This window comes from Gossypium hirsutum, chromosome D10, assembly GCF_007990345.1.
Source record: "Gossypium hirsutum isolate 1008001.06 chromosome D10, Gossypium_hirsutum_v2.1, whole genome shotgun sequence".
NCBI lineage: Eukaryota > Viridiplantae > Streptophyta > Magnoliopsida > Malvales > Malvaceae > Gossypium > Gossypium hirsutum.
Genome location: NC_053446.1, coordinates 1,835,162 through 1,852,804, shown reverse-complemented (window position 1 = coordinate 1,852,804; position 17,643 = coordinate 1,835,162). Strand labels below are relative to the sequence as shown.

Below are 17,643 nucleotides of genomic sequence, written 5' to 3'. Positions count from 1 at the left end.
GACTTTTTAGAAAAGAAAATACTTAATAGTCCAGTGATTTAAATAAAAGCGTTTGCATAGTTTAATGATTTAAATGAAAACTTTTGAATGATTCAATGATCATTTTGTGACTATTGAAGTTAAACGATCAAAACGTAAATTTATTAATAATTTAATAGCTTTGAGTGTAGTTTATCCAAGTCAATGAGGGTTTTGAAACGAAAATGATGAATACACCAAATTAATGTCAGAAAGTTTGTCCGAAATTAATAAACATTTACCTACTTTGACTTTTTTTTGTAAGACTCAAAAAAGTAACTACCTGTTATGTGAAAAATCCTAATAATATTGGCTACAAAAATCCAAATAATATTTGTCACATGGAATATTTTACTAATCGTACTGATAGTTGAATTAGTCAAATAATTATTAATTTTTGGTTTAATTGATTAGATTACAAATTCAATAATAATTAAATAATTAATTAAGGATTTATAAAATCGGATCAACAGTTAGTTTTTTATCTCAATTTTTTTTACTAGTTTCGTGTGATTTACTCATAAACTAGTTTATGTGTTATGTCTAGATCGGTATACTAGCCAATTTCCGGTCTAATTAATCTGACCAATCGATCTAGTTCAATTCAAATAAAACTAGTCACAAGAAGATTATATATTACTATACTTAAAATCTCTAAAACTGAGTTAATATTACGAATTAACCGAGTATCAACTCCGTTCACAAATAATTAAATTTTTTTAAAACAAAATCATATTATTACAAGAATGCTTTTACTTTTATTTTATTTTTATAAAAAAAAAATCAATGAAAACCTATATATAATATAATAGAACTTGAATCCAAGACACTATGTTTTTTTTCTTCTAATTTTTTTTTATTTTTCTATAACCAAAGCTTTATCTAATTGTTGCATTATCATAAGTTCTTACATTTATTTTGGCCATCAAGTTATTACATAAAATTTTTAATTAATAAATTTATATATAATTTTTTATCACTTCGTAAATGTGCTATAACCTAATATATGGGGGGATCTTATTTAAGATAATTGTTAAATTTGATGAATCGAATAAGCCTAAATTGATGAATTTAGATTAAATTCAGTTCGACATCTTAAAAAATTAAAATATTATAAAACAACAATATTTTATTTTTGAAAACCGAATCAAACTATTTATTTTGGCATTTATTCCAATACAGCGAACCAAACATGGTCTAATATTTACAAATATTTTGTTGCTCCTGTTCACTAACGGAACAGAGTGTTTTTGACTATACAAAATTATTTCTTTATATTTATATATTTTTTTATCGTTATACACTCATCAATATCCTCTTTTTCAATTTTGTAAGTTTAAAAACTCTATTTTACAAATAGGGGAAATTAGAAAATTAAAATAAAATTCGATTTAATTTAAATATTTATTATTTGTTAATTTAATAAAATTGATAAAAATCAAACCAAAATACAATATAATTATTTTAAACATGATTTTCTTGATTTTAATCAATTATTTTAAAATTTTATAAAAATATTTTTTTTATGTGCTACGTGAAACATGCATGACTGCGGCGGCGGGCCATGCATGACTCCCCCCCCCCAATGCCATAAAATCTGCAATGACCAAATTGGCCCTCCCCCTCTTTACAAATAAATAGAAAATGCAATTTGTTATTATGATGTAATTTCATTGATTATTTTCCAAATAAATACATATATTTTTATAATAGAATAAAACAATTTATTTAATTTAAATACACAATTAACGAAATAAATGAAATGACAGAGTGGCATATATTAATATACTATTATTATTTAATACATTAATACCAGAAGCATAGGGGTCTTGGTCCTCCTTAAATGGAAAATTTTCCGGTTCTTTTAAAATTTATAAAAAATTAAATTAGTAAATATAAAATTTCACTTTGACTCCTAAAATGATAAAAAAATTTATTTAATTTTTTATAAATTATAAAGATATACAATTTAATTTCGACCCCCCTAAAAAGTTTTTTTGACTTCGCCCTTGCAGAGGTTGTCTCAAGTGGCAAACAGTGACCCTGACCTCTAAATTAGGAAAGCACCTTTTAAATGTTAAAGTCTACTAAAAGTTTTTATACTATTATGTAAAATTCATTTTAGTCCCTCTAATAAAAATTGCTCTAAATTAATCCTTGTACATTAAAAATTTATTCAAATCACGACATCATTACAATTATTGTTAATTTATTGATAATTTATACAAAATACACAACTAGTTTACCCATGACCCGACTCATTAAAAAAACCAACCATCATCCCAAAAATTCCTTGTATTTTTAAACTATTGTGTGCCTAAAAAAACTCATTATCATGGGTAAATCAATTGAGTATGATATATTTTGTCCAAACTATCAGTAACTTAATAGTAAATTGTAATAGTATCATGATTTGAATAAATTTTTAATGTACAAATAGACTAATATGGAACATTTTTTAGTAGAGGGACTAAAATGAACTTTACATAATAGTATAGGGATTCCTAGTCAACTCGACCTTTAAATGGTACTTTTCCTATTTTAAGGAAGACAGGTCAGGGCCACTGTCTACCCCTTGACGCGTATGAACGTATTAAATAGTAATAATATATATATATATATATGTATATGCCAATTTGTAAATATTTTAAAATTTATCGAATTATAAATTAATATATGATAAAATTACACTTTGACCTTCCCACGATGAGAAATTTTATAATTTAATTTTAATATTTTAAAAGATTTTGATTTCTGATAGCATGATAAATTCGTATTTTTAATATATTTATTTTTGGCTAATTATCAGATAAAATGCTATTAAATTTAGATTTTTCTTATCATGAATGAAGTTGGTGTGATGAATTCAAATTCTTACAAAATGGGCTAAATTGGAACAAAAAGCAAAGAGGAGAGCTTGATTGAAAGATTGACTATTCGTAGATGGCTAGATAAAAATTGAAGGGTTGAACATTTTTTAAAAAAAGTGGCTAGATAAAGATCGAAGGATATTTTATATTGTTACAATTTTGTAATTAGTTTAAATTTAATTTTTAAAATTTTAGTTATTTAGTGATAATATTTAGAACTATTTAGTGATAATATTTAAAATTATTTAGTGATAATATTTGGAAAAAATCTAGCTAAATTTTAGCATTAAAAATGTATATAAATACCTAGTAGCTATAAGTAATTGAACACACACTTTGCCTTTCACCTCTAATAAATTCTCTATTTTTCTCCCTTCTTGCGTAACATTTCTATTATGCTGTTTCATTTTTTTTTTTACTTTCAACTTTTGGTTTAATTATCTTCCAAGGCCCTTTCCCTTCCCACTTTCCACAATTTTACAAATCTATTTTTAAAGCATGACCTTTTCCATGATTAACTAAACCCCTTTTAGTTTTAGCCTGGAAATTACTCCAATAAAATAATCATGAGATACGAGCCCACTTAAAAAGCCTCTCAACACCATATTTTCTATCTCTCCGGTATATGATATAGTACAAATTTATCCTTTAAAGTTGATTCAACTTCGATTCAAAAAGTGCACGTTGGGTTAGAGTTGTTTGGCTACAATTGGGAAGACGAATCGGTTGTGCTGTGTTCAAATTCCCGCGAACAAATTGGCGTGTCTAGGTGAGAAAAGCCAATTGGATTCCACCAAGGGAGATAGAGATCAGATTTAAATGACCCACTTGGTTGAGGCTACTTTTTAGATTGCAAGGCTGTCGAAATCTTAAATTGCAAACATGTGTATCGCAATTAGAAATTTGGCAACAATTAGTTTGTAGGTCGTACCGGGATTGACTACATAAGGAAAAGTTGGCGATCGGGACGTTCTTAGTCGCTATAACCAACTTATTGCTTGGAAGGGAAAATCTATTTCAAGGATCGATTCAAGATTGGAGTACACCGAGGCTAAGGCTAAGCTTAAAAAATATTTTATTTATCTATTTATTTTATTTTCTTAAATTTATTTATTTTTTGCATTTCAAGGATCTGTTTTATTTTATTTTTTTTTGTATTTTCTTCTTTTATTATCTTAACCAATTTAAACTCCTATCTTTATTTTTATTTTCAACATTTTTACACATAAGTCGTGGACAAAATTGCGACCGCTGCTTTATACTGCTAATTATTATTATTTTATTGATTTCGACGCCCATTAATAATAAAGGTTTTTTTTATAACCGACTCATCAAATAATAAACCATATATTAGTTGGTTTTTGTCACGCGGGAATTCTGGAAAATTAGTTTAACAACAGTCAAATGGAAGTCAAAATAACGAACCTAAACTTTTAAGAACGGAATGACTAAAAACACCCTGGTGTCTTAAAATAGATAATATTAATGTATTTTATTAAAAAAATTATTAAAAAGAATGGCTACGGACTCGACGTGTCTTTTAAGCTGCTTTTAGTCTCAATGTAAAAATTATAAAAAATGAAAAACACGCCGGTTTATTTTATTTTTTTATTTATATTTATTTGTGTCTTTAGTCCTTGTTGTTTTCACACTTTTGAAACTTAATTCTAAAAATTTAATTATTCTACTAATTTAAAAGTTAAAGTCCAGTCAATAATCGACTCTTGTTAAATTTAAATAAATAGTATGTTAACATTGAAAAGTACGGTTTAAAAAACTAAAATTTGATTGAGGATTAGTGTTTAAATTTAATAGAAATGTGTTAATCAATTGGATTTTATTTTATTTTTGAAAGTGTCGGATTTCATTTTGAAATCATACAAATAGAGATATTAAATTCCTTTATTTTTTGTTTTAATATTCAAATTGGTATCTAGATTAAATCACATCGTGTGGCCCAATTAATGGTTTAATATGTATGTTCTAGTAAAAAAAATCAGGTACTAAATTGGGACAAAAAACTCAGGTACTAAATTGAATATTGAAATTAAAATTAAAATTAAGTACCATATAGTATATTAACCCTAAAAAACCTAGAATCAAACGTAAAAGGACTTAAATTCAAAATTCCAAGGAGTACAGGTACTGAAAGAAAAGTTAAACCATTTATTTATTATATCTAACGCATTTTGCTATCTATTTATTTGGTTTATCATTTTTCTCTGTCACTTACGTTTCACTCCCTTCCCTTCTAAAACCCCTTTTCTTACTTTTTGTTTTCGTTATTTTTTTTCATGATTGTGCAGATCAGCCCTTAACCTTTCGTTTTCTTTTTGGTTTTTTTTTCGAAGTATATTTTTTTTGTTGTTTTTCATGAAGAGAAGAAGCTTTACGTATGGTTTTTTTTTTTTTATTTTGAAAATTTTTTGAAAGTAACAAAGAAGATGACGTCGACTTCGGTAGCAACTTCGTCTTCTAGGATTTGCTTCAATTCAGTCTGTAACGATTTGAAATCGGAAAGACCGAGGAAAGGATGGCAGTTGCGAACGGGAGAGTTGGCTGAGCTCTGTGATCGATGCGCGTGAGTTTCACTTTTCTCTTTACTCGCTGTTGACTACGTTTTTTCAGCAGTTTTTTTTTTCTTTTTGGAATTTTAGTATGGACTTAAGTTTAGTTGCGGAATTTTTGCTCTTTCATGATTATTCCCGAGTTTAATTTTGTGAATTTTGTTAACTTGAATTAGATGTTCAAAAATGCTTTACTTAATCCACAACTCTAAAAAAAATGATGTATATCGATTAATTTATTTGCTTTACTATAATCTGAATTAAGCTCTGTGTGATTTTAGTTCTATTTACGATGAGGGAAGATTTTGCGATGCTTTTCACTCGAATGCTTCTGGTTGGAGAACCTGCGAGTCATGTGGGAAGGTTAGTAGAAACATTTATTGACGTTAATTTTATTTTGCTATAATTTGGTATAATGATATTGAATGCGTGCTTTGATTTTTACTTCCTTTCTTCTTCTTCTTCTTCTTTTTTTTCATTTAGATTACCTTTCTGGTTTTAACACAATTGTTCTTTCTCTGCAGCGGGTTCATTGCGGATGCATTGTATCAGCATATGCATTTGCTTTGTTGGATGCTGGAGGAATTCTATGCATAGCTTGTTCGAGGAAAAATGCTGTCTTGGTGAGCGTGGATAACTTTACTATGTTGTTTCAATTGAAACAGTTACTTTTGAAAATAAGGACGCAATCGGTCATTATTTGTTTACATTGTTGTACTTATCATATATGAACAAAAGGTCTGCTTTTTCTAGCAGATGTTGTCTTACTTTTAGGTTCAAGTTTGCTACTTGAAGTAAATTTCCTTGTCAATAGCACTCCTTTGCAGTGGACTCTGTAGTAAGCCTTTTTCTTTCACATTCTATCACAGGGACCAAATTCTTCATGGCCACCTTCTTTGCTTTTCAATTCATCTTTGCCTGAGAGGTTCAAAGATTGTTCTGCTAAAGGTTGGAGTCAGCTAACTGGTTCGGGTCCTGCACCTTGGCGGCAAGCGCCTGGTTTATTCAATTCATCAACTTCTCAGCCTGAGTTGCATTCTAGAGTACCCTATGAAGTTGACTTATCCACTGGCATTGACAGATTAAATGTCTCAGAAAGATTATCTATTCCTTCCCTTGAAAAGAAGAAAAATGAAGACTTTCCCGAAAGGTTAATGAATGGACCTTTGAAGCCTTCTGCACATGATATACATGAGAATGGAAATACAGGTTCAGAAAAACTTTCCCTCTATCAATCATGGTAGTTTTAGGCAATCTGTACCCACACTAATTGCGGCATATGTAAGATGTGGATGTCCACTCATTTTAGGACATAAACTTTTTCCGTGAAAATAGTCTCTAAAACAACTTATTGGTGGCTGCTGACCCTCTTGTAAACCATTTGTTGTTCAGGGATCAATTGTGAGGAGCAGCATACTTCTTGTTTGACCAAACCTCAGCTGCCTTCTCTGAAGGAGGACTCATCTAATCCTCCATTTGGTTTAGCTGTACCGTACACATCTATAGATGAAGCAAATGGTCAAATGGGGGTTTCTGGCACTCATTTGCGACCAAACCCCCAACCTTCACTTGCCAAGCAATTTCATAGTAATCCACATAATGGGCTTGACTCTTCAGGTGAAACTCAGATGCGTAATGGGAGGCCTCGACCAGATGGCCGTGGAAGGAATCAGTTATTTCCTCGCTATTGGCCTAGGTTTACCGACCAAGACCTGCAGCAAATATCTGCCGAGTATCCTTTTATTCTGGAAAGCATCCTCGTAATTATTAGTACCTATTTGCTGTTCTTGTGCCTTCATTGAACTACATTGTGCTTCAGTTTGACTTAACCATATGTAAGTTCAAATTCTATAATCACTCCTTTGTTTGAGAAAATGTTGAGTGCCAGTGATGCTGGGCGTATCGGACGTTTAGTGCTGCCAAAAAAATGTGCAGAGGTGAGTCATGGCTTAAGAGTTTTTAATTTATCTAAATTTGTTGTTTTAATGGCTTTGCAATGAAAAACTATAGATTGATGGTCGTAAAGGCTTGGTGGTAAAGTTTGTTTTTTTGTTTACATCAATCATCTAGACTAGATTCTTATTTTGTGACTAGGTAGCAGGTTTTGACTTCATGCATATCGGTCTCACTTAGCATCCTACATTTCTTATACTGGATACACTTTCATCTAGTTTTGTCCTTTCAGTAACTTAATGATCCTTTTTTTTTTTTTGTTCATTATACTGGATCCTTTTTTTTTTGTTCATCAGTTTTTACCTAGATTGTTATCACATACTAAAAACACTCATCATGAAACAGGCATATTTCCCACCAATATCTCAGCCAGAAGGATTACCGCTGAAAGTCCAGGATTCAAAAGGAAAGGAATGGATATTTCAATTCCGCTTCTGGCCCAACAATAATAGCAGAATGTATGTTTTAGAGGGTGTTACTCCTTGCATACAGAACATGCAATTGCAGGCTGGTGACGTAGGTAACAATTTGATATCACTTGAAACAATGATTTAGAGATTCAATCTTTTGTGCTATGAGGCCCAAAGTATGTCATGTTCATGTTATAGCTTATTAGTCTGTGCCTCTCCTATGTTGATTTTATTCTTTAGAACCTTTTACTTATTTTCATTGCTCCTTGTCCTTTGATTTTCCATTTCATATATGTTATGACAGGGTCTGATTCTGTTGCCTGTTGCCTGTTGCTGCCCCATTCATTTTGTTGTTTAGCAATTGTGTGTTTCCCACCCTTGTTTATTTGCTTTGTATTCCTTATCAGTGTGTGGCTATTTCAATTATCATGCATCATGTTTTAAGACTTGCATTTGTTTTAAAAACTGATAGTTATGCTGTTTCCTCAGTAACATTTAGTCGTCTTGAACCCGGAGGGAAGTTGGTCATGGGTTTCAGAAAGGCTTCAGCTGCTTCAGCATCTGAGCAGGTTGGTATCCCCAGTTATTTAGTACCTTCTATTCTGATTGTGCATCTACATGCTCTAGAGCTAAGATAGCATGCTATACAACTGGCTCATATAAGTTCTTTTTTTCCTCCTTGTTCATGAGTCCTTTTGAGGAGATAGTTATACTTAAATCATGGTAAAACATTAATTCATTGGTTAAGATAATGCTCCTTCTAAAATCTACTTGATTGTTTGTAAACTCTATGTGGCCGCGGCCACTAACTCAACTGATTCAAATAGCAATTTATGTACATATTTGCATTTCCATTGGCAGGAAAATGAAGCCAAAAATAGTAATGGAGTTTCTACCCATGGAGATGTTAGTACCTCTAAGCCTAAAACTGGTGATATTACTTAACTGTTAATTATTTAAATGATAGCTCAGGCTGACTAGCATTTCATCAATAACACAACCAGGCTGAACTGGCAGATCCTAGCTCATGGTCAAAAGTTGATAAGTCCGGATACATAGCAAAGGAAGCATTAGGAACCAAAGTAGCAGTTCCCAGAAAGAGGAAGAATAGTGTGCTGGGTTCAAAGAGTAAGCGACTGAGAATTGATAATGAAGACATGATAGAGCTGAAACTAACATGGGAAGAAGCTCAAGGGCTGCTCCGTCCCCCGCCTAATCATGTAGCCAATGTTGTTTCGATTGAAGGTTTTGAGTTTGAAGAATATGAGGTATCATACATCTTCATTTAATGCTTCTTTTGACCACTTGCAATCTGTTGTGATTGAAATCACTTTTGGTTGTAAGTTGCTGCAATTGAAACCACTTTACCATTGTGGGGTTTGTTGCTCATTTGTCAACATATTGAACTCCTCTAACATGCATATCTAAGAATTTTCTATGGTTGATACACCCTTGAAAAAGCCATATAGGGCTGCTCAAAGAACCTGTAGATTGTTAGCTGTTTATGAATGCTACCACAGGTCCTGGATGGTTAAATGCAAAGGCATTTTCTTTTTCTTCTTATTCTAGCCTTTCCCAGGCTAATGCAATCCGTTTTGGTCATTGACTTTTCACTTTCCTTTTACTTATGGACTTAAGTATTTGTTGTTTTTCAACTAGTCAGTTTATTATTTTTGTGTTGCTATAAGTAGCATTTTATTTTACATTATATATTCTACATATTGTATCCTTTTCTTGGGGTTTATTTCCTTTTCCATATGTTGTTCCTGATTTTCTCAATTTGTTTTCCTGGTAACAGGATGCGCCTGTTTTAGGGAAGCCTACAATATTTGCAACTGATAAGTCGGGGTAATTCTCTTTCTTTTGGATGCTCTGCATTATCTTAAAGAAAATCAATTAACGTATTACTTGGCTATGTTTTGGTTCATTTTTGTGGGCTTGTTGAAATCTTTGTACTTCTTGTATAATATTGAAATTCCATATTGTACTTATAATGTAGTTCGCACCTTGGTGGGTTTATTCAAGTATTCTGTGAAATCATAATGAAAATACCAAACACTATATACTATGATAGCTTGTCTTACAGGCGGCAAGAGTTGTCTTAAACCACTAAAATTCCAATCTGTTTCTTGTGTCAGGGAAAAGATCCAGTGGGCTCAGTGTGAAGATTGTTTTAAGTGGCGTAGATTGCCTTCCGATGTTCTTCTTCCTTCCAAGTGGACCTGTTCCAGTAACTCATGGGATCCTGAAAGGTAAGCACTCATTTGAGTGTTTTTCTCTACCAACTAAACATGGTTATACATTTTCATTTCTAATAACACCAATCAATTTAAACGCCCTACCTGTCAAAAAAGAAATTAAAGGAGAAATTAAAAACACAATGGTTTTTGTATTGGTATTGCATGAATGCTTTTTCCTTTTCTCTATCATGCTGGCAGATCATCTTGTTCGGCCACTCAAGAATTGACTGCAGAAGAGCTGGAAAATCTGCTGCCACACTGTAATCTAGGTATTTTTGGTTTTTCAATAAAAAGAATGTATACATATGACTGTGATTTCGTGATGATATCTTTTTTCTTCATTCTTAAATGCTGATTCTTGTTTGCTCGTTTCCTATTATAACCGTGATTCTTGGTTTTTTGTGACTATGAATGACAGCTGCTTCTAAGAAAATGAAGGCTGCTAAACAGGAATCTGAAAATGTAGATGCTTTAGAGGGGTTGGATACTCTTGCCAACCTAGCTATCTTGGGAGAGGGAGGCGTTCTCCCTGCTTCTCAGGCCACCACAAAGCATCCCCGGCATAGACCTGGCTGCTCATGTATCGTATGCATTCAACCCCCGAGTGGGAAAGGCCCCAAACACAAGCAGACATGTACATGTAATGTCTGCCAAACAGTAAAGAGACGCTTCCGCACCCTAATGCTGCGGCGTGAGAAGAAACAATCGCAAAAAGAAGCAGACGCTACACGCAAGAAGCAGCAGCCTTCATTGCCCGATAAAGTAGTGGACGATGAGCCTCTCCCTTGCACTACTAGTGCGGGAAACAGCAGTCTGAACCCGGAAAAGGTTGTCAGCGAGAATTTGGATGATGATACTAACAGGGTAAAGTCCTCGAGTTCACCCTTTAAAGGCCAAATTGACTTGAATATCCAGCCGGAGCGAGAAGAAGAGCTCTCACCTGGTTCAGATTCCGGCGGCACGATGAGATTGCTTCAAGATGCCACCGACAAATACCATAGGCAGCAAAGTATTTTGAGCTCCAGTGGCAACAGTAACATAGAAGTTACTCAGACGCAACCTGGCAGCGGAACGGAATTAGGAAAAATCAACAGTAGCATCGATCTTAGAGCCAGTCATCGAGATGCTGACATGGACCATCCAGCAATTTTCCCTATTAAAACGTTTGCACCCACATCAGCCACCGGTTAGATCAATGCACTATATCCTATTAACTACATCAACCACAGTTTTGGTTAAACATACATCTTCATCAGCATTGTTCTTCCATGGACATAAAAAGAAATCGATAAGTCAGTTTTCGATCATTTTCTCTGCAGTAATATCCGAGATGCTGCCGATGCAGAATGGAGGTCGAAGCTAGTGTAGTTCATTTTAGGAGCTCACCTTGCTATATATATATATATACATCAAGAAGAATAGAGAATGCAAGTTAAAGAGAAATTGCATTTTGTTGATTTTACATTATTTTGTTGCCTTGCATACTATTTATATTATGCGGCGAAATAGAAAAGTTTGCTTAGGAGTAATGATTTTATAATCTTTGCCTACCAATTTTGTCTCCAATTCAAAAATTTGATCTGACCGATTCGTATTGCTTTGACCATCATTGTCAAAATCGGTGCACAATTGATTGAATTATGTAAAAAAATACTGTTGAATCATGGGCTCAACAAAATTTTTACAATATTTAAATTTTACATTAAAGAATTTGAAACAATTCGAAATGATCCAAACCCAATTTGACTATAAAAATCAAACAAATTATTAATTTGAATTTAAAATAATTTAAGCTCGAAATAATCTAAACTTAAAATGATTTAAGTTAGAAAAACATGAAACCGATAAAAGATTAAGTTGGAAATTAACTTAAATTGAAATAAAAACACAGGAGTTTTCATCATTGACTAATTCTGACCAAGTTTAGGAGCTTTTAATAAACAAAATAAAGTTAGTGAGCATTAAGAAGGGGGATTAAGAGATTTGAGGATAGTGAATGATGGATAAAAATAAGGATATCCATTGACAACGTCAACCAAAGATATTTTGGTATCGAACTTCAAAAAATAAAAGTTGTAAAAATCCCCTATTTTTAGTTCATGCTTGTCCAATACCTGTAATTTCATTACCAACCAAAAAACAAGGGAAAAATTAGCCATTTTGTACCCTTTTTGATGCTTCGATTGGTGACAGTTTTCCCTGTTGTCACCACCTCTCCCTCTTCTCTTTGTTCCTCTTCCTCCATTGCCAATTGCAGCAGTTGATGATGAGGGAAAAAGAACAAACAAACATTGTCCCATTTCTCATAAAAATATAATCCCAAATTTCATTACAATTTAGATTAGTTCATGTATAGTTCCATCAACCCATTTGGGTAAAACATAACCAATATTAATCCCATAAAAGAAGAAGAAGAAAAAGAAGAGTAGATTGTGAGGTTAAATATTTTGGTGGCAAGATGAATGACTTAATCTCGAGTTCGTTCAAGAAATACACGGACCTGAAAGAACAGGCTTACCTGGACGAAATGGAGGCCGGAACCGAGAGTGTAAACCTCGATAAATTCTTTGAAGATGTTGAGAATGTAAAGGAAGATATGAAAGGTGTTGAAAGGTTGTACAAGGCGTTGCAAGAGGCTAATGAAGAATGCAAGACCGCTCATAATGCGAAAACGATGAAACAACTTCGTTCGCGAATGGATACCGATGTCGAACAGGTGCTTAAACGGGTGAAGATCATTAAAGGAAAGCTCGAAGCGTTGGAAAAGTCGAATGCGGTGAGTCGGAACACTCCAGGTTGTGGCCCTGGTTCGTCTGCGGATAGGACTAGGACATCGGTGGTTAGTGGGTTGGGAAAGAAACTGAAAGATATGATGGATAATTTTCAAGTGTTAAGAGCAAAGATGCAATCGGAGTATAAAGAAACGGTGGAACGTAGATATTTTACCATTACTGGGGAAAAACCCGATGAGGACACTATCGAGAACTTGATCTCGAGTGGAGAAAGCGAGAGTTTTCTCCAAAGGGCTATTCAAGAACAAGGAAGGGGTCAGATTATGGACACCATTTCTGAAATACAAGAAAGGCATGATGCTGTTAAGGAGATAGAGAAGAACCTGATTGAACTCCATCAGATATTCTTGGACATGGCGGCACTCGTTGAAGCTCAAGGTCAACAACTCAACGACATCGAAAGCCACGTTGCGCATGCGAGCTCCTTTGTAAGAAGAGGGACCGAACAACTTCAAGAAGCTAGGGAACATCAAAAGAACTCCAGGAAATGGATGTGTATAGCAATACTTGCTGCAATTTTGCTCATTATAGTCATCCTCATACCACTCTTGCCAACAATTATAACTCTAATTCAAAAGAAGAAGATGTAAAGGCCAAAAAGAAAAGAAAACTTGAAATGTATTTATGTCTAACAAAGTTCAGTTTAGATGGTACATATAGCAAGTTTCAGAGACACAGTTAATTTAAAAAAACAAAAAACAAAATAGCACAAAGTTAGAAGAGCATACCTTCAAGCATTTGGGCATTCTAGATTCTTCTTTCCAATCATGTTGGAATCCAACAAAGTTAGGAACCAATCAGTTTGGTAAGAGATTTTTTGTTTGGTTTTGACCATGTTTCAGTGGCTGTTTTTAATGAAATTTCTCTGTTTTTTTTCTTCTTTGTAACATTATTGGCTTGGAAATTAGTATTTAGTGCTGAGTTTCTGGCCCTTAATGACATGTTTTACTTGGATGATACCATGAAACTGCATAACATAATATTTACCATGGTAGAAAAAGAACAATAGGCCAATGCATGTTAAAAAAACACTAGATCAAAGCACAAATATATTATCATAGATTGACAACATAAACATTTTCTCCATGTTCTGCACATCAATAGGCATCTTTGAGTTCAACAATCCGATAATTCGCTAAATTTATACACTGCTACCAACTTAATAATCCTAAAACATCACAGAGAATACACCAGTTTCCAGAGATAAAAGAAAAGGGTATGTTGGATCGATTCAAGTACAGGCACTAGGCAAAGCAGCCATAAAGGAATTGTATGAAGATTCCAAGTCAAAGTGGAGCTGCCTAGCTTGCTGTTCCGTTAGCTCGTCAGCCGCGCCCATTTTCGACAACCGTGAAATCCATTCCTTCATCTTCATCTTCCCCTCGAAATCAGGTGGCAAAATGCCAAGCTTATTGAGAGATGCGGAGAGGTCAGACAACAGAGGATGCACTTGATCAACTGCCACCATATTGAGCTTCAACGAGTCCATGGCAGTGATAAAATTCTGCACGCATTCAGCCACAATGGCAGCCGAGTTAGTAGCAGATGTGGCGGCTGCAGCTCGGTGCTCAACGGTAGCAGGCACCCCAGAGGTTACAAGTCGGTTTATAGCAGCTGGGCAATCCATCTTATATGTGTCTGCAAAGCTTTCAATGCTGGGGACCGTGTCTTTGAGCGTAAAAGCCAAGGTTTTGAAATGGGCAATAAGCTTTTGACACTCGGTTTCATACTCGGATGATGAAATGATATCCCTTACATAAGCCTTCTCAAGCTTCTCTGTTGCTTTGATAATGGCATATAGCTCTGCAAAATTCTCATACATTTCTCTTTCGCGCTTGTCATTCCATAGCTTAACCTCCATTAAAGCAAAACTTGGTATTCAATAAAAGGGTCAATTTGAGATCAAACCAATTAGGCTTTGAGTTTGAAATTTGGATGATCGGACAACACAACTGAAAAAAATTTAAAAGAAAAAAAAACAGATTACTACCCATTCATCAACAAGAGAGATTCTTTTTCTTTTTTTCTGCATAACAAAAAAATTGAAATCATTAAACAAAAAGAAAGAAAGAAAAAAGCTTGAAAATCCTATGAATTCTTCATAGTCAAACATGGGAAGAACATTGTTAAACTCTATCTGATTTCCTAGAAAACCAAACAAAAAATTGAAGAAATCCAAGTAAAGTTCCTACCTTACTTCATCCCAAATTGAATAAAACCCTAACAATTTCCATGTTCGCAGTGCAAATTATAGGAGAAATTTAAACAACTAACAAAAAAGTAAATAAAAAATTGAAACAACTTACAAAGTAAAATGCTCCCTCCGTCTTGAATCTCTTCTCTTTTCTTTGAATTATTGCATGGGAATTGGGATTACCTTTCTCTTTTACTTTTTAATCAAATTTATCTGGGTTTTTTTTTTTCTTTTTCTTGAAGGAATCTGTTAATGGCTATACATTTTCAAAATATTCTATATAAAAGGTCTAAATCTAGTTTTAGTCCCTCTACTAAGCTGAAGTTTGAAATTGAAACTTTAAATTAATTTGGCATGATTATTTTCCGGACAAGGATTGAACCCGAATCTGGTGTCAACTGAAAATTTGAAAGCAAGCTTTTTACCACTCCACTAGTGATTCGGTTGACTTATCCATGTTATCCACTATACAAGAAGGTTATCAACAAATATATATATATATATGAGATGAAATTAGAAATTTATTTTACCAGGGGTTAAAATTGAACTATAATTTTTTAGGGGAGACAAAGTATAATTTTATCATTGTATTAAACTGAAATTTTATTGTTTTTGAGGGTTAAAATATAATTTTAATATTATATTGACTTATAATTTCAAATTTTTTAAAGGGATTAAAATAAAATTTACCCATTTTGAGGGCCTAGTCTCACTGAAATAATTTCTTTAATGACAGCAGTTAACAAAAATATCAAAGTAAGATTATAAAAGTAAAAAAAATCAAATTATGTGGAATTAAAATAAAGGACTAAATTCTAAATTTTATAAAGTATATATATTAAAGTCATAATTAGATCTCGAAGAATTGCTACATGAATGGACCATGGATCAATCCATCCCTATTAACTTAAAACGCATTCAACCGATTAAGTCTTAACTCGATTGGTATGAGAATTGTTATCAATGCAGGATGTCATGAATTCGAATATGCTAAAACATTATCCTCTTATCTATGGGTTGGGGAGGGGCTATAGGCAATTCTAAGTATTGTGCTAAAAAGAGCAGATATAATCAGAAATTATAATGAGATTATTTAAAAAAACACTTAAGCAAATTCAAATACGGAACAACCTGAAATTGAAATAAATCTTACAATTAATTAGAAATGATTGGAACTAAAACGAACTTGAACATAAAACAATATAAAATCAAGTTGCTTGAATCGGATTGGTTGGGCACTAATTTGGAGAGGAGCTTTGAATCATTATGAACCAGTTGAATCGGATTTTTAATATTATTTTATTTTTATAAATTTTTAATAATTTATTTAATTAAATCGGATGAACCAATTAAACTGATGAATTGATAACCTAACAAATTCGATCATCGATCCGATTTTAAAAACCTTACCTAAATTGAAATGAACCACGAAATCCAAACAAAAAATAATCTAAACCCAAAATTATGTTGCGGCAACATTCAACCTCATATTTTTCTAAATTCATCCATCATTACATTTACAAAGAATTTCTATCTATTAAAAACGGAGGTGATACCGCTCTATCTAAATAAAGAACAATACCCCTAAGTGTGAAGTTGAGTAAAAATTAGAAATTTAGTTGTTTTAAAAAATGTAGTCCTTTTACTTTTGAGATTTTAAAGTTTAGGTCCTAATTGTAAATACTATTTTTTTAATTAAATTTAAGTTAATTATAACATTTTTTTAAATTACATGACTACTAAATGAGTATATATTTTTTTAATTTTAAAATGTCATAGCAATAAATTTAAGTAAAAAAACTAACAATGTTAATAGTTGGACCTGAATTTTAAAATCCGAAAAGTAAAGAAAATTACAGGGATTATAGTCACATTTTAACCAAATTAAACACATTGGGGTTGTGCCTTTGGGACAAAGCCACATTACGAGGGACGCATATTACGTTATAATGATGAAATTTGAAGTGAACCTTCATTTTTCACCCATTTTGTGAAAGGTTAAGTATGGGTCTTTGCCATTTCTTTTAGGGCCTACGTTTTAATTACTTACTCTATGTATTTTTTTAAATAGAAATCAATAAATTATATATGTTTTTCGTTATAAAATCGAGATTATCTAATTCAATAATTATAAATTGTTGTTCATAACTCGATTCATAATTATATTCAAGTTCATTCTTATTATTTTTGAGTCATAAGTGTAATAATATATTAAAATTTTTTAAAAAATATATAAAATATAATATAATGGAAGCTAAAAAATTTTGGACCTAACAGATTAATTAATTATGGTGAAAAATTGAAAGCATTAAATATTTAATTTTAAAAAAAATTTCACATTAAAAATTGAAAAAGTATTTTTTTTTTATCCTTTCCAATCTTACATCCGGTACAACTACACTCTCAAATAACCCCGGAATTGGACCCGATTATTTCTCGAAACTTATCCTTCAACCAATGAAAATACATTAGGATATGAACATCAGTGTGGTGACTCGCACTCACGATTTTCTTCCATTAGAGACTGTGGCAACTACAAACTAGGCCAGCAACTTCAAAGTACGGCACTGCTTTGCCGCAAAGCATGAACCGACCTATA

The 17,643-nt window shown here is 32.6% G+C and overlaps 3 protein-coding genes across 5 annotated transcripts; 2 read left to right on the top strand and 1 right to left on the bottom strand.

Annotated features, from left to right (window-relative positions):
- The first annotated feature begins 5,096 nt into the window (after positions 1 to 5,096).
- Positions 5,097 to 11,595, top strand: LOC121222286 (B3 domain-containing protein Os07g0563300). Of its 2 annotated transcripts, none has more exons than XM_041102691.1 (14): positions 5,097 to 5,469; positions 5,737 to 5,818; positions 5,980 to 6,078; positions 6,325 to 6,664; positions 6,848 to 7,187; positions 7,296 to 7,392; positions 7,754 to 7,928; positions 8,308 to 8,387; positions 8,680 to 8,724; positions 8,823 to 9,086; positions 9,617 to 9,666; positions 9,957 to 10,070; positions 10,257 to 10,327; positions 10,477 to 11,595. In XM_041102691.1, the coding sequence occupies exons 1-14, from the start codon at positions 5,333 to 5,335 to the stop codon at positions 11,247 to 11,249; spliced, it is 2,667 nt and encodes an 888-aa protein (XP_040958625.1). In that variant the 5' UTR covers positions 5,097 to 5,332; the 3' UTR covers positions 11,250 to 11,595. The 2 variants fall into 2 exon arrangements, with proteins under 2 accessions (XP_040958625.1, XP_040958624.1); XM_041102690.1 differs by having other exon boundaries at positions 5,121 to 5,469; positions 8,680 to 8,749; positions 8,836 to 9,086.
- A 37-nt stretch (positions 11,596 to 11,632) lies between these two features.
- Positions 11,633 to 13,710, top strand: LOC121222287 (syntaxin-124). The gene has a single exon (XM_041102692.1). The coding sequence runs from the start codon at positions 12,517 to 12,519 to the stop codon at positions 13,438 to 13,440; it is 924 nt and encodes a 307-aa protein (XP_040958626.1). The 5' UTR covers positions 11,633 to 12,516; the 3' UTR covers positions 13,441 to 13,710.
- Positions 13,711 to 13,888: 178 nt separating this feature from the next.
- LOC121222288 (vacuolar protein sorting-associated protein 28 homolog 2) lies at positions 13,889 to 15,514 on the bottom strand. 2 transcript variants are annotated; one of them, XM_041102693.1, is made up of 2 exons: positions 15,157 to 15,514; positions 13,889 to 14,802 (listed from the first exon to the last, which is right to left on the bottom strand). In XM_041102693.1, the coding sequence occupies exon 2, from the start codon at positions 14,709 to 14,711 to the stop codon at positions 14,082 to 14,084; it is 630 nt and encodes a 209-aa protein (XP_040958627.1). In that variant the 5' UTR covers positions 14,712 to 14,802; positions 15,157 to 15,514; the 3' UTR covers positions 13,889 to 14,081. The 2 variants fall into 2 exon arrangements, with proteins under 2 accessions (XP_040958627.1, XP_040958628.1); XM_041102694.1 differs by having other exon boundaries at positions 13,889 to 14,705; positions 15,157 to 15,366.
- Positions 15,515 to 17,643: the final 2,129 nt, after the last annotated feature.